Source organism: Pelodiscus sinensis, chromosome 18, assembly GCF_049634645.1.
Source record: "Pelodiscus sinensis isolate JC-2024 chromosome 18, ASM4963464v1, whole genome shotgun sequence".
Lineage (NCBI taxonomy): Eukaryota > Metazoa > Chordata > Testudines > Trionychidae > Pelodiscus > Pelodiscus sinensis.
The window spans coordinates 23,259,509-23,276,513 of NC_134728.1; the positions used below are offsets into that span (position 1 = coordinate 23,259,509).

Genomic DNA, 17,005 nt, shown 5'->3' on the forward strand with positions numbered 1-17,005 from the left:
CTTTACTATTCTGTGCCTCAGTTTCCTATCTGCAAAATAGGCATAATGACACTAATCTCCTTCAGATCTACTAATGAAAATTACAATATAAGAGCTAGCTCTGATAATAAAGCACTACCAGGAGCTGTGCAAGCTTAGATCAGTACCTCATTGGTCTTGCAGCTAGTACCATCAACCTTCATTAAATGTGAGACAGATGTGATTAAATAAGATTGAAACAGTCTGTTTCTATGCTACTGCTTCTTGCGTAAAGACATTAGGCTTGTCTATGCTACAAGCACTACAACAGCGCATCTAGAGCACTGTAACTGTGCTCCTGTTGCATGCTTCCCAGTTCCCACGCTGGAAAATTCCCTTCTGTCACCTCCCCAAGAAGCAGCAGCTAAGTCGATGGAAGCATTCTTCTGTCAGCCTTACCACATTTACACTGAGGGTTAGATCAGCTTAAGTATAGCACTCAGGAGTAGAAATGTAGAAGAGTAATTGAACAGTTGACTACTCACATCCTCCTCCCCCCGCTTTGCTACCTCTATATCAGAAGCAGCAAGGGGGATGAGGGAAGCAGGAGCTAGTGCTGGGGAGAGACGGCTTAAAAGCCAACTCCCGCAGCATCATCTCCATGGTGCGGTGATGGAGGGGGAGGGACAGGGGAGGCAAAGGCGTAGCAACTTTGCCTTTTAAATGTAGTAAGAGCTGGGCTCTTACTACATTTAAAAAGCAGAGGAGCAGCACGGGACCCAGTGCGAGCGGGGACTGAAGCAATCCCCACTTGTGTCAGGTCCCTGCAGCGGCTCTGCCTTTTAAATGTAGTAAGAGCCTCCCTTACTACATTTAAACTGCAGAGCTATATCAGAGTTAGCTCCCAGGGGCAGCGTGAGCTGGGACTAAGCAGTCCCAGCTCACGCCAGCCCCGGGAACTAACCCCACTGCACCTCTGCCTTTTAAATGTTGCAAAAGCCTTCAGGACTTCACAGCAGCAGTCCCTATGCATGGAGGGTCTCAAATCACTGCTGGACCAGTTCCAGCTCATACTGGTGTGGGACAAAACCCCACAGAGGCTCTGCAATTTAAAAGGCACTAGGAGCCAGGGGTCAGGCTGCCCAGCTCCTACTGCCTTTTAAATTGCAAAGCCTCAGCATGGTTTGGTCCCACATCTGGTGTGAGCCAGAACTAAGCCAGGTTGCCTATTGACTAATTGAGTAGTTGATAAAAATTCTATCAATTACTTGATTAATTAAATACTGTACCTGCATTTTAAAATCCCTAATGTAGCCACCTCCAGGCCTGCCAATGGGGAGGGGACAAGGGCGCAATTGCTCAGGAGCCTGGGCAATTTAAAAGGGCAGCATAGCAGGGCTAAGGCAAGCTGCCTGCCCACTCTCATTCCGCAGCTTGTTCCACGAGGCGTACAGATAGTTCGGAATAGCTTGCTAGTCCGAACTATGTAGCCCGTGCCGCATGTAGCCGCGCGGCACGGGGTTCGAACAAGCCGGCATTTAAAAATGGCGCCGGCCGGCTTATGCAAATAAAGCCCGGGAAATTCAAATCCCGGGCTTCATTTGCACGTTTGGTATGCATACATTACCCCGCTAGTTCGCACTAGCGGGGTAGTGTAGACATACCCCTAGAGAGATGTGCCAGTTGCTTTCAGGAGCTACCCAAAGTAAGCGCCACCACCTCCTACACCTCAACCTCCTACCCCAGCTCAGAGCCTGCAATCTGTACACAAACTCCCACTCAGAAGCCAGATCCAAACTCCCTGCAAGAGCCTACACTTCAATCTTCTGCCCCAGCCTGAAGAAAGTGAGGGTATGTCTACACTACAGCGCTAATTCGAACTAACTTAGTTCGAATTAGTTAATTCGAACTAAGCTAATTCAAACTAACGCATCTAGAACTAAAAACTAGTTCGAATTAGCGTTTTGCTAATTCGAACTAGCGCGTCCACATTAAGTAGACCCTGAACTGGGGTTAAGGATGGCCGGAAGCAGTGCCGGCAGGGCATCAGAGGAGGACTTAGAGCGTAGAGATGCTGTCTCAGGCTAGCCAAGGGCTGTGCTTAAAGGGTCCTGACCCCCACCCCGGACAGACAGTTCTCAGGGGTGCCCTGCTTGCAAAGCAGTCCTGGCTTGGAGTGCCCTGAGTGCCCACACTGGGCACATCACAGCACTCGGCCATCAGCCCGGCTGCACTTGCCGCAGGCTGCCATCTGGGGAGAGGGGGCAATTGGGGGGCTGCAGGAGAGCTTCCACCCCCAGAAGCCCGCAGAGCCAGCCCAGTCCTCCCCATCGGGGGCTCGTGCCCCATTCCTCCCTCACCTCCTTCCACTTACCCTTCCCTAGCCCCTCTTCTTGATGTACAAAATAAAGATAACGTGTCTTCCAAAATGTAATCTGTCTTTATTGAACAAAACTGGGGGAGACTGGGAAAAGGAGGTGGGAGAGGGGAAGAGAGAGGGTGGGAGAGGGGATGGTAACTAAAATGATCAGGGGTTGGGAACAGGTCCCATATGAAGAGAGGCTAAAGAGACTGGGACTTTTCAGCTTAGAAAAGAGGAGACGGAGGGGGGACAGGATAGAGGTCTCTAAAAGCAGGAGTTGGGTGGAGAAGGTGCATACAGAAAAGTTCTTCATTAGTTCCCATAAAGAAGGACTAGAGGACACCAAAGGAAAGGAATGGGTAGCAGGCTTCAAACTAGTAACAGAAAGTTCTTCTTCACAAAGCAAAGAGTCAACCTGTGGAACTCCTTGCTGCAGGAGGCTGTGAAGGCTAGAACTGGAACAGAGTTTAAAGGGAAGTGAGATCAAGTCATGGAGGTTGGGTCCATGGAGTGGTATTAACCAGAGGGTAGGAGTGGTGTCCCTGACCAAGGTTTGTGGAAGGCTGGAGAGGGATGGCACGAGACAAATGGCTTGGTCACTGTCTTCGGTCCATCCCCTCCAGGGTCCCTAGGGTTGGCCGCTGTTGGCAGACAGGCTACTGGGCTAGATGGACCTTTGGTCTGACCCAGGATGGCCATTGTAAGCTCAGTGCTCAGGGTCGGGGGTCTCACTGGACCCCCTTGATTCTCTTGCACACCTGCTCCTGGGTGGCCAGGCTGGCAGCTCTCCTGCCCAAGCCGGCCACTTTCCTGTGCCTAGTGCGGAGATCATGGACGAGGTCCACGATGTCCGCACTAGCCCAGGCGGGTGCACGCCTCTTGTGGTTCCGGGCAAGCTCCCGGGAGCCGCCAGCCTGGTCCCGGGAAGAGGGGGAGGGCTGGGGGGCATCGGGTGGGTGGCTCGATCCGTGCCAGGTGCAGGATCTGCTGGCTGGGTGCTGGCAGGCTTGCACCTAGCACGGGCACCGTAGCCAGCCCGTGCCCCTTTAAGGGGTCCAGGGCCGGGAGGGGGGCAGTAGAGTTTCCTTGGTGTTGGCCAGAGTGGCCACCAGGGAAACCTGGGGAGGGCTAGCCTCCCACTAGTTCGAATTAAGGGACTACATACCCCTTAATTCGAACTAGTAAGTTCGAACTAGGCTTAATCCTCATGGAATGAGGATTACCTAGTTCGAACTAAGCGCTCCGTTAGTTCGAATTAAATTCGAACTAACGGAGCGCTAGTGTAGCGCCTATGAAAGTTAGTTTGAACTAACTTTGTAGCGTAGACATACCCTGAGTGGGGTAAAGCAAGTGAAAGAGGAGCAGGGTATGGAGTGAGCAATGGGCAAAGCCTCAGAGAAGGAGCAGAACAGAGGCGGGAACTTGGAGAAGGGGCAGAGCAAGAGTCTTTGGGTATGTGTAATTAGAAAGTTGGTAACCCCACTGTACAGACACGTGGAAGCCCTGGGCATGCTGAAAGAGCATATCTAGCGGCACAGCTGGCAGCTCACTGGGCATAACCCAACACATGCACAGCACTTCCCAAATGTCAGCCAGACTGTGTTCGCGCAGGCATGGCTTGTGCATGCGTGGGGGCCCATTGACTGGTTTCCTCTGGGGCCCAGAATCATTGCCTGGCCATGTCAATTAGTGATCTAAAGTCCTGTTTCATTGATTAACTGGTTAAATGTAATGTTTAATAGGTTAACTGATTAAAGGGGCTGTGGGTGGTGGGCAGCTCCAGCCTAGCTGGGCTGGAGTGTCGCTCCCTTCCCCCAGCGCAGACAGGGGCTCTCCCAGAGGGCTGAAGCAGCCCCTATCCGCATCAGGCCCTATGGGGCTGGAGCAGACCCCTGTCTGAAGCTGGTAGGGAGCCACTCCGGCCCCTATTGGTTAACCGGAATTGGTAAGTATCACAGATTAAGGGTGATGCTTACTAGTTAATCTTTCACATCACTGAAGTCAATCTAAATTTTAAGCATAGATTAGATCACATATTGTTCTTGGAGTTAGCAATGCATGCATAGGCAGGCTTCTGCATAGATGAAATTACCACATACTTTTCACCATGTATTGTACCAAATTATAAATCAAAACAGAGTGGAAACCCCCCACCCCAAAAAATACACATTAGTGCCTCACTCCAAAAATGATTTTTTAGAAACAGTTTAAATTACATGTGGCTTTTGTGACTAGCCTTACAAAACTGCTCTTACTGGGTTTTTTCTTATAATAATTACTTGGCATTTATATAGCACTTTACAAATTCAGAGCTCTGTATGAAAATTAAAGGCTCAATTATGCCATTAAGGGCATGGCACCCCAACAAAAGATTGTTGGCATGGCTGCACTGGCTGTGGCTGGCCCAGGTCAGATAACTCAGGGTTAGATATTTGGAACTCAGGGTTAGGTATTTGGGCTTGAACTTCAATGCAAGTTCTTGGACCCATAGAGAGTAGGATCCCAACTTGCATCCAAACATTTACACTGCAGTTTTATAGCCCCTCGCCCCAAACCAGCTGATCTGAGCTCTGAGACTAAGGTTTGAAGTATTTTAAAATGCTATTGTATATACACACTAGAACAGTGGTTCTCATTTTTTCCCCCACGGAGAACTTGATAATTGCTGAGGGTCATGGCAGACCACTTAATGATCTTTCCAAGCACTGTTTGTGGTGTTAGCTAACTATTGTGAAATGCTTTGGACAAAAGCGTTATAGAAAAAAAAACCTTAATAATTAACATTTTTGTCCTACAAATAAAAGCATACAACTCATATTCCAATATCAGCAGGGATCTCTTCCTTGCCACAGCAGCCCCAGAACTGAGACTGGGATAGAGGCCCTGCAGATGGGGAATGTTGCCTCTTTCTCTATCCACCAAATCTTAAATTCCCCCCAGCCCCTCTTCTCACCCCTACCATCTCAGCCACCTACCTCCTATTTCTCCCACCTCACCCCATTGCCTCCCTCCCACCTACCCCTATTACTTTCAAGGCTACCAAATATTGGAACCATTCCTACAAGTCACTCAGTAGGTGGGCACCCCTTCATTCTCTTGTGTGTGATTGCCCAGCTGAGAACCTTAGAGGGAACAATCTATGGACCACCAGAATGGAGCTTGCAGACCACTGGTAATCCAAGACTAAGGATGTAATAGCATAGTCAATTAACCGATAAACAAAAGTTTATAGGTTAATGTTATAGACTACATGCATCCCCCGCCTCACACACACACACACACACACACACTCCAGCCAGTAAATTTTTTAGCAGGTTGGCCAGCAGACTGGCTCAGTCCTGGCTCATCCCGGATCCAGGAACTACCCTCACTGTGGCTCTGCATTTAAAGTATATTAGGAGCCTATGCTATCTTGCAGATTTAACATGTGAGTTAATATGACACAGGTAAGTTCCCTGATGACCTCTACACATGAATATCCACTGTCTGTGAAGCTAAGGTTTAATTTGGCTTTTCAGATCACTACTTTTGAAGATGCATAATACTATCATCCACTCATTCTTGTTTTTTCCAGGAAACAGCACTTTGTCCCTATGTCAAAAGGCTTTTAGCAAATGAGAAACTTCTGGGAAGTCACAAAAAATCTTTCTGCCATAGCAAATACCCGCTCCAGCTTGCAGTCTATTGCTTTATAGACAGTGACTGAGCATGTGAAATACGTAGCACTAAACTGTGAATTCATTCCAAAAAACAATTCCACTGTTTAGAACATCTCACGCGCATAAACTGGGAGAAAAGAGTCATCTTGTTGCGATACTATTGTTTATAAATGGAAGCTCACCCAAAACTCCCTAATATAGAGATACTGGTCAAATGGTTGTGAAAATGGCATCTAAAGATCATCTCTAGAAGAAAGCTGCCTTTCAGGGACTGATCATGGTAGCATCAGTAGTTGAAGAGTAAGATTTCTACAGCAAATGCTGCTGCTGAGACAGACACCACATACTGCTCTCATCTCTCCTATGTTACTTCTTGTTGATGTCACCATTAAAAAAAGTCCCTTGTCACACGCTGAAACTTGGAGAGTTCAAACTAACACCAACCCTACTTTAGAAGGGATTTATTAGGGTATGACAAATCAGCTGTAATGAAACAATCTATTAAACCATGTAGGCATGGTGCACGCCTGCCTATGTTCTCCCCCTGATGTCCGCTACTTTTCTTCCAAATGGGCAGAGTACCAAAAGTGCTGAGATTCCTGCTCTCAGAAGCACCTTGCTTAGCTGGTTCAGATGCATGGTGTCAATTAGGAACTAGTTACGCCTGTCTCAGAGAAGCTATAAGAGTTATGATGGAAAGCAGATGCTTATTAGAGATAACTCATGAAATGAAGACCTTGTCAGAGAAATAATGCTTTTCAGAAGACAGATGGCAAGAGATAACAATTTTTCCTAAGACACTGGGTCAGAAATTTTTTTTTTTTTTAAAGAAAAATAGAAGAAGGAGTCCTGTGGCATTTTAGAGACTAACAGATTTATTAGGACATGAACTTTGAGTAACAGCAGGAAGGCATTCACTAAAGCGGGTGGGAGGACCATTTTGAGGGACAATGATCCCCAGAAAAATCAGTCGGGGGTTGCACACAAGTGAAAAGCAAAGTGAGATGCCCCGACTCCTTCTCTGAAGGAGAAGACACTTCCCACATTCCCCTTGCACACCAGAACCAGGGGGAGGGGAGAGAAGAGAGTCAAGGATCCAAGCTTATAGATTTTGTGTGCTCCAGTCCTGCAGATGGGGGGCTGGAGCCCCAGAACAATGCTGAGCCTTAGGGCTGGATCCGGCCTTCCGGGCCTAAGGTTCCCCAACCCTGCATTAAAGCAACAAAGGCTGTATACATACTGCATCCTAGCCTACAACCTGACAGAGGAATCCAGAATACTAGTAGCGTTAGAGACGGCTTTTTTCTAGCTTAGGAAAAACAGGTTACACATCCAAGTAATAGTTTGTACAATCTCAGTGTCACAAGATAGTTGCTTCAGTATTGTCTATTGCATATTTCAGAGTAAGTGACTGATCCTTCTTGTCAAAACAGGGGTTAATGTTTAGATGGGTCCAAAATGTTTTGTATTATTTCAGAATCCAAGACAAGAAGGGATCAGAGTCACAGGTGGTAGGTAGCTCCAACTACTTTCTATGACACCTTCTGTGAATAGGTTGAATTCCTGGAAGAAGGGCATTGTGTTTCCGGTCCTAACCTGTGCTCAGCTTGTTCTTGGTGGCCAATGAAGCCATCCAAACGATCAGCAAATGTTTCTATGAAGTAAGATGACAGTTCTTGGCACCAAAAGGTACTACACAAAGGTAATCTGGATTCCCCAACTAATTTAGGATCTGGAAAAAGTTAAGTAGCCAAGTCACACTTTACATATCAGATTCCAAATTGCACAGCAATATTTTTCCTGAATCATATTTTGTCTTTACAGTCTTCTGTTTCTCCATTGATTTAACAATTAGCAAGATGCATAAACAAGAGCGGAAGCACCATAGCACCATAACTGCCTATGGTGAAAAATTAAAATCACACTGTGGATCCATTTCTGCTCCTGATGGTACTGACGAAGTCGCTGATTCTCTGGAGTTCCACCATTATAACACCAAATCAGATTTGGTTCCTAACATCTAAGGATGACAACATAACTATAAATAGGCATCTCCTATGGTTCACAATCCTGCTGGAAAGGTATAACAAGTGGGATTCCACAGGGGTCTGTTTTGGGACCGGTACTGTTCAATATCTTCATCAACGATTTAGATATTGGCATAGAGAGTACGCTTATTAAGTTTGCAGATGATACCAGGCTGGGAGGGGTTGCAACTGCTTTGGAGGACAGGGTCATAATCAAAATTATCTGGAAAATTGGAAAAATGGTCTGAGGTAAACAGGATGAAGTTTAATAAGGACAAATGCAAAGTTCTCTACTTAGGAATGAACAATCAGTTTCACACATACAGAATGGGAAGCAACTGTCTAGAAAGGAGTACGGCAGAAAAGGATCTAGTGGTTATAGTGGACCACAAGCTAAATATGAGTCAACAGTGTGACACTGTTGCAAAAAAAAGCAAACATGATTCTAGGATGGATTAACAGGTGTGTTGTGAGCAAGACACGAGAAGTCATTCTTCCGCTCTACTCTGTGCTGATTAGGCCTCAGTTGAAGAATTGTGTCCAGTTCTAGGCACTACATTTCAAGAAAGATGTGGAGACATTGGAGAAGGTCCAGAGAAGAGCAACAAGAATGATTAAAGGTCTAGAGAATATGACCTATGAAGGAAAGCTGAAGGAACTGGGCTTGTTTAGTTTGGAAAAGAGAAGATTGAGAGGGGACATTATATTGGTTTTCAGGGATCTAAAAGGGTGTCACAAGGAAGAGGGAGAAAAATTGTTCTTCCTGACCTCTGAGGATAGAACAAGAAGCAATGGGCTTAAACTGCATCAAGGGAGGTTTAGGCTGGACATTAGGAAAAAGTTCCTAACTGTCAGGGTGGTTAAACACTGAAATAAATTGCCTAGGGAGACTGTGGAATCTCCATCTCTGGAGATACTTAAGAGTAGGTTGGATAAATGTCTATCAGGGATGGCCTAGACAGTACTGGCTCCTGCCATGAGGGCAGGAGACTGGACTCAATTACCTCTCAAGGTCCCTTCCAGTCCTAATATTCTATGATTCTATGGGATGTACATTACTGGAACAGAACATGCATCAGAATACCCATGTACAGACTTTTCTATGTAGCTATGCTTTTCTGATATCAGCTCAAACTAAGAGGAGAAAAAACTCAAAGTGAAATAACACAAACAAACCCTGTAAGCATTATGGGTGTGTCTACGCTGCAGGGCTTAAGTCAAAATAAGTTATGCAAATTGAGCTACGTCAACTGTGTAGCTTATTTCAAAATAGGGAATGTCTACACAGCACTTATTTTGAAATAAGCTCCAACTTCCCTTATTCCTCGTACAATGAGGAGTCGGAGTAAGAAGTCCTCCAGCTTGACAGTATTTTGACACTATTTCAAAAAAACTGCCTGCTGTGTAGACATGGACTAAGTTATTTCGGAATAGCGCTAGTTTTTTCAAAATGGTGTTGCAGTGTAGATGTACCTTTAGGCTACATCTACACTGCAGGCTTCTTGCGCAAAAACTTGAGGAGCATTCACACTGCACACGCGTTCTTGCACACGTAAATTTACAGTAAAGCATCAGAAGACAGAAAATGGCCATAAGAGCTTTCTAGCACAAGACAGCACATCTCTTGTGCAAAAGCACATGGCAGTGTGGACACGCTCTTGCACAAAAACTTTTATGCAAGAACTCTTGCACAAAGCAGTTCTTGCACAACAAGTCTGCAGTGTAGACATAGTCTTAGAGGATAACAGTATGATACATCATGATCGCCATGGATATGTCAAAAAACAAATCATTCCAGATCAATCTAATTTCCTCCTTTGACAGAGTTACTGGCCTAGTGGATGGGAGAAAGCAGCAGGTGTGATGTATCTTTATTTTAGGAGGGCTTTTGATATACTCCTACATGATACTCTCAAACAAACTATGAAAATGTGGTCTAGGGACATGTGGTCTAGATGAAATTACTATGAGTGCACACATGATTGAAAAACAATATTCAAAAAGCAGTTATCAATTGTCAAATTGGAAGACCTATATCTAGTGGAGTCCTGCAGGGATCTACACTAGGTCTGGTACTACAGTTTGCACCTCTCTAAACCAGGACTCTTTGGTCTAGCAATATCTGTGATGTGACAGACCATGGATGTTCCAGAATCAGAAAGTCCCAGCACACTGCGGGGGCGAGGGGGAGGGGGATCAGGCAGCAGCCTGGCGTACAGCCCAGCTGGGCGGGCCGGGAAAAAACAGGAAGCTCAGCATGTGGCCCCACTGATCTGCCAGAGAGGAGGGGGAGGCAGGGGTCAGAAAGCCAGGTGGAGCAGCAGAGGGGCCAGTAATGACCTCCGATGTTCTGGCAAAATCCCTCATCTGGGACCAGTTAGGTCCTGAGGATGCCAGATCAAAGAGGTCCAACCTGTAGTCAACATTTTTTATTCATGGCTTGGATAATGGAATGAAAAGTATCCTTATAAAATTTGTAGAGGACACCAAGATGGCAGCGGTTGCTAATACACTGAAAGGCAAGATTAGAATTTAAAATGACCTTGACAAGTTGGAGAACTGGTCTTAAACCAAAAAAGATAAAATTCAATAAAAGCAAGTGGAACGTAGGCAGCAAAAATCTAATGGGGAATAACTGAACATGATTTGAAGATTACAGTGGATCAAAAATTAAATAGGAGCCAATAATGGGATGCAGTTGAAAAAAAAGGCTAATAGAATTCTGGAGTATATTCACTGGAGCTTTGCATGTGAAACATCAGAGGTAAATTAACCTTCTCTACTCAGCAATAGTGAGGCCTCAGTTGGAGTACTGTGTCATGTAGGACATCAAACTTTAAGAAAGACAGAGACAAACTGGAGTGTCCAGAGGAGAACAATAAAAATGATGAAAGATTTAGAATGCCTGACCTATGAGGAAAGGCCAAGAAAATTGACATGTTTGAAGGCTGCTATCAGCTGTTCTCCTTCTTTTCTCAAGACTAAACATGTTAAGGGATGTTATAAAGAGATCAATGATCAATTGCCTTCTATGTCCCCTGAAAGAAGAAGTAAATGATTTAATCTGAAGCGAGATTTAGTTTAGAAATTAGGAAAAATGTTTTAACAATAAGGACAATGTTAAAAACTGGAATAGGCTTCCAAGGGAGGCTGTTTACTCACAATCACTGGTGGTTATAAAGAACATGTTAGATAAACATCTGCCATGCATGGTCTAGTTGTACACTCAGATATGCCTCAGAGAAGAGGACTGAACTAGATGATCTCATGAACTCGCCTCCAGTCCTACATTTCTATGATTTCTATTTTCTGAGGAACTGAAAAAGAATGGAGGCACTTTCAGCTGTTTGAAATTCCAATGAGCTGTGCAGATTATTATCTTTTACTTAATCTCCTGCCCTGCAGAAAAATCAAGAAGATGACTTAATGTGATGTCTCACTTCCTCATCTCTTCTTTTTTTCAGTTGAGGATAACAAGCCACAAATTCAGAAGTAGCTGCCACTCATTTAGATGAAGTGCCTACTGAAAGCTGAATTCTGTCCTTCCAGCAGCAATCAATTTAAACCTAAAATTGAAGTGGGTCAAACATGGAAAGAGAGGGACAGATTCTGATATCATTTGTCAGGTTTGCTCCACAATAATTGAAATTAGAAGCTAGCCAAGAGGCTTCTTTGGTGATCTTCTCTGCAAGAAAGGAAGGATATGAAACTAAACATCTAGTTCCTAATATTCCCTCTCTCCTTTACATTTTCTGTATATTTTCCTTTATATTTCTCCTGGGTGATAAGAGAGGGATCATGTGAGAATAACTTATTGTGTTCCCTCCCTCTGGAGCATCTGGTATTGGCCACTGTCGGCAGACAGGATACTGGGCCAGATGGACCGTTAGGCTGACCGTTAGTATGGCCATTTTTATGTTCTTTCCAAGTATAAACACAATGAACACTATGATTTATATAAGTAGAATATAACTTCTGACCTTGCTTCAGAAGTAATTGTACTGCAAATGGCTAAGTGAAATAGCAGAGTACATTTTACAGCTGTGATGTTTTTGGGCAGATAGAGTCTCATCACCAGAAAAGAAATGAACAAAACGTACAAGAAGTCTGAAACAAATAGCCTGTTACAAGAACGAGGGTTCGAAGAGAACAAAAACTACAACCCAATGCCACTGGATCCTTAGGATTTGTGATATGTACTCTCAACATGTGATTATCAGCACACTGTTACTGGAGCTAATATATAGTTTCCTCTCCAGCTCATCAGCTGATGAAGTAGGTTTTGCCCAGGAAGACTTATGATACTATATATAATTCTGTTAGTCTCTAAGGTGCTACAGGACTACTCATTGTTTTTGGTCTATGTTCATCTAATACAGTTTCAATGTGCTGTAAGCAGAAAATTCTCGAATATCCTTTGTTTTAAATGGTGGTTATAAAGATGATAGGAGGCTGTCTGACTCAGGGAATTTGTAATGTATTTCAGTTTCATAAACAGCATTTCCTCTATAGGTACAATATCAGGATAGCTCGGAGGAATCTTGCACAGCTGCTGTCCATGGTGTGCCCCTGATCTGCCAATAAACAAGACTTCAAACTCCATACTAGGGCCCACCAAGTTCATGGTCAATTTCACAATCATAGAACTTAAAAATCATAAGTTTCATGATTTCAGCTACTTAAATCTGAAAGTTTACAATCTTGTAATTGTAGAGTTCCTTGTGACCCCAAAAGGGAGTTGTGCAGGTTATCACAAGGGTATTGTAGTGGGTGTTGCAGTACTGCTACCATTACAGTAGAGTCCCAATTATCCGACCTAAACAGGACCGACACATGGTCAGATTACCGAATATGTCAGATGATAGGGACTCTACTGTGTATCTTGGCCCCATCTCTACCTGGCCATGGCCCCTTCTCTCCCTGCAGCTCCCGGGCGCCTGGCCCCGCTCGCTGCCCTATCACTCTCCTGGAGCCGCTGATGCCGCTCCTGCCAGCACTGCTTCATCCCCGGGTGCTGCAGAGAGGGGACGAAATGGCCGCCGGCAGGAGCGGCATCAGCGGCTGCAGGAGAGCAACAAGGCAGCCAGCGGGGCCATTCTCCGCCCCATGCCCTGGAGCCGCTGATGCCTCTCCTGCCGGCACCGCTTTGTCCCGGGAGCTGCAGGCATCAGCGGCTCCAGGAGAGCGATGGGGCAGCAAGTGGGGCCATTCTCCCACCCCGCGCCCTGGAGCCGCTGATGCTTGCAGCTCCCGGGGATGAAGCGGTGCCAGCAGAAGAGGCGTCAGTGGCTCCAGAGCATGGGGCGGGAGAATGGCCCCGCTTGCTGCCCCGTTGCTCCAATGGACCAATGATGCCTGCAGCTCCAGGGACGAAGTAGTGCCAGCTGAAGAGGCATCAGCGGCTCCGAGAGAGCGACGGGGCAGCGAGCGGGACCATTCTCCCGCCCCGTGCTTTATCCGATCCTGCAGCTCCCAGGACGAAGCGGCGCCAGCAGGAGCAACATCAGCAGCTCCAGAAGAGTGATAGGGCAGCGAGCGGGACCATTCTCCCGGCCTGCGCCCCGGAGCCACTGATGCTGCTCCTGCCGGTGCCGCTTTATTCTGGGGAGCTGCAGGGTCGGATAAAGCGGAGTGTCGGCTTACCAAACGTCGGATAATCTGGACTCCACTGTACTTCTGCATAGCTTCAGGCCTTCGGAGCTGGCAACTGGACAGCGGCAGCTATTTGCTCAGAGTCCAGATTTGAAGGCAGACCTACTGCCAGCAGCAGCACAGAAGGATGGCATGGTATGGTATTGCCACTGTTACTTCTGCACTGCTGCTTCAGAATTGGGCACCCAGCCAACAGCTGCTGCTCTCCAGCTGCCCAGCTCTGAAAGCAGAGTAGTAGTAAGGGTGACAATATGAAAATAACCTTGTGACCCTCTGCAAATCGCTTTTGGTCAGGACCCCCAATCTGAGAAACATTGGTCCCCTACCATGAAATCAGTAAGTATCAGGTAATGACACAAAAAAGTGACATGTTTTTGGTAAGGCCCAACCCATGACCATCAATTTGACACCTTTCTCCAGCACTGATTTCACTAGGAAGTTTGGGTAGTCAACAAAGAATCTTTCAGGACATTCCCAGAACATCATCTCTCTTTCCTACTTGCTTACATTAACAGAAAGTTTAAATCTCAGTCTCATAGAACTTTTTCAATAGGGAAATTAGTTCTAAAATTGCAAAATTTACCATCCATATTTTGAGATTTTTAATTGAAGTCCAAAAAAATATCCTTTGCCCTCCAGGTTTGGATGGTTGGGAAAAGGAGGAAAGACAGTATGGGTGGGTACCACAGACCATGAGCTAAAGTTCAAAATCTTGCCTTTATATAATTTTCTTTATACGCTAGCTTGTACTGCCAGATACTTTTCACTTCACTACTTGAATTATGAACTCTATATACCCACAATACTGCTGGGAAATATTTGCAGGTGACTTGCAAAAGGATTACATCAATATCTAGCTCATTTAATGCTTACTTTTTCAAGAGTGGTTTATTTTTGTCATTAATTATCTTTGTATAGGTAACAGAGGGATAGACGGGTTAGTCTGTAACCACAAAAACAATGAGGAGTCCTGTGACACCTTAAAGCACAGCTACTCAACACGCAGCCCATTTGTTTGCGGCCCGTGGTGTGGTTTGGATTTATGTGGGACTCAATATACAGCCCACGGGTGAGATCCAAAACAAAAAAGTAGTCAATATAATGGCCTTCTGTTGATATGTGTTTTAGTAGTTAAATTCCTGGACTGTCATTGCTCATTAAAAATGCTGTCATGACTGGAAATTGGGTAAATATTGCATTTTATTAATATCAGGAGAACCGACTTAAATGGGACCTGCATGTTGTGTAGTCTTGCTTTAATCTTTGTGTCCATGCCCATCAGTGTGAAAGAAGCTATTTGCATATAAATATTTGCACGTATATGCAACCACATTTAAGTTGTGGCCCCTTGGCGTATGCTGTGAGGATCATCGTGGGCCCCCGGGGCTTCCAAAGTTGAGTAGTCCTGCCTTAAAGACTAGTTTGTGCACAAGCCTTTGTGAGCAAAATACAACTAAGAGGGGGTTGCCCACAAAATCTTGGTATATGTTCCTCATTTTCCTAAGTTTTTGCTACCCACAAACATGACCTACTGCTGTCAGAAGGCAACAGGTGGCCAAACACCTTCTAAGAGACAATCCAGGAACAGGACCAACCCAGGGGCTGTGTCTACACTGGCATGAATTTCCAGAAATGCTTAAAACGGAATACTATTCCGTTTTCAGTTTTTCCGGAAAAGGAGCATCTACGTTGGCATTTTCGCGATCGGGGCCTTTTTCCGGAAAAGACTACTGGGCTGTCTACACTGGCCCTTTTCCGGAACAGTGTTCTGGAATAAGGACTTATGCCCAAGCGGGAGCAGAATAGTTTTTCCGGAATAGCGGCTGATTTTGTACAGTAGAGCATCATTGCTTTTCCAGAAATTCAAGGGCCAGTGTAGACAGCTCGCAGCTTATTCCGGAAAAGTGGCTGATTTTCCGGAATAAGTGGCCCAGTGTAGACACAGCCAGGCAGTTTAGCCGCAGTTTGCCGTTGCAAACTACAACCACTTTCAGTCCCACCGCGCTCGCGATGTGCCAGCCCCGCGCTCAGCAGCAACAGGTACTGCAGCCGTAGCTCCCAGAACCAGGCTCCCTTCTAGGATGGGGACGGGTCGGTGCGCACACAGCTCCTCGCCCAGGGCCGTGTTGCCAACCGCAGCGCGAATACCGAGCCGGCAGGCTGGGAAAGCGGGAGTGCGAGCGGGAGACATTCCCCAGCAGAATGGGGCGCGCTCGGCTCTGGCTGACAACGCGGCACAACGGTCCTGACCGTGCGCTGCGGGCGCCTCTGCAGGGAGGGGAACAGCGGGGACGCCGCCGCCTGAGGTCGCGGCTGGAGCTCGGGGCGAGCGTGGCTGAGGCAAAGGGGCGAGGGGCAGCCCCGCACTGCCCGCGAAGGGGGCAGGCAGGTGCCGGGAGAGGTGTCCCGCCCCGCCCAGGGAAGGACGCGGATGCCGGCGGCGCTGTCCCCGCCGCTCGCTCACCTTGGGCAGCTCGAAGACGGACGGCCTCTGCCCCGCGCCCGGCTCCATGCTACCGCCGCCGCTCCCTGTCAGCAGCGCGCTCTGGCAGGGCGGGAGGAGAGCGGCCGGGCCCCTGAGGAGACAGGCCCCGCCCACCGCTCGGCCGGCCCCGCCCAACGGGCGCCCGCTCGCGCCTCTTCCGCAGGGCAGAGCTGACGGTTCATCGTGCCCCCAGTCGCGTGGCGCCGCCCGCCAGCGCGGGCGGAGAACCCCTGCAGCCTAGCCCTGCCCACCCCGTAGCCCTAACCTCACCAACCGCCCTAGCAGGCTGGTTCCTCTCTCTCCTCAGATCTCCGCACCCGCTGGAGACTTGGCGGAGCGGCCAGCTGCTCCGTGGGCTTCAGGCAGCGAATCTGGCGGGCTGCTGGGCTGAGGAGAGGAGGTGGCACTTGCAGCCAAGGGCTCCTCGCCACTGTCACCAACCCTGTCAGGCCCATCGCACCCTGGCACAAAGCAGAGAAGGGAGAGCAAACCAGGGGTCCCTTGCAGCCCCGCCGCTCGGGGATGGTAGCAGGGACCTGGCAGGCTCCTGTGGCCAAACCATTGTGCAGGAGGAACCAGCACCACTCCAGTTACACCAGAGCACGAGTCGTGGCGTTTGCGACCAACACATTCTTTGCTCTGTTTGTGTAACCCAGGGGTGTCCAAACTTTTTTCAAAGAGGGCCAGATTTGATGAAGTGAACATGCGTGAGGGCCGACCATTGTGCCTGACATTCTTTGAACCATTAAAATTAAATGCAAATTAACTATTTTATGCAAAGTTTATTGCAAACGGCATACTTTTCATTTCGTCACATGGATGACCAATCTAAACAGGTGTTAAATCACTCTGCCTTTCATAT

At 47.1% G+C, this 17,005-nt stretch overlaps 1 protein-coding gene across 1 annotated transcript in view; it reads right to left on the reverse strand.

Moving 5' to 3' along the window:
• The window catches only part of ADA (adenosine deaminase), a 51,799-nt gene extending 35,471 nt beyond the window's left edge, over positions 1 to 16,328 (reverse strand). The window contains exon 1 of the mRNA XM_006132250.4: positions 16,123 to 16,328. Within this exon, the coding sequence (XP_006132312.2) occupies positions 16,123 to 16,170 (48 nt within the window). The 5' untranslated portion in view covers positions 16,171 to 16,328. The remainder of the gene's footprint in view (positions 1 to 16,122) is intronic.
• Positions 16,329 to 17,005: the final 677 nt, after the last annotated feature.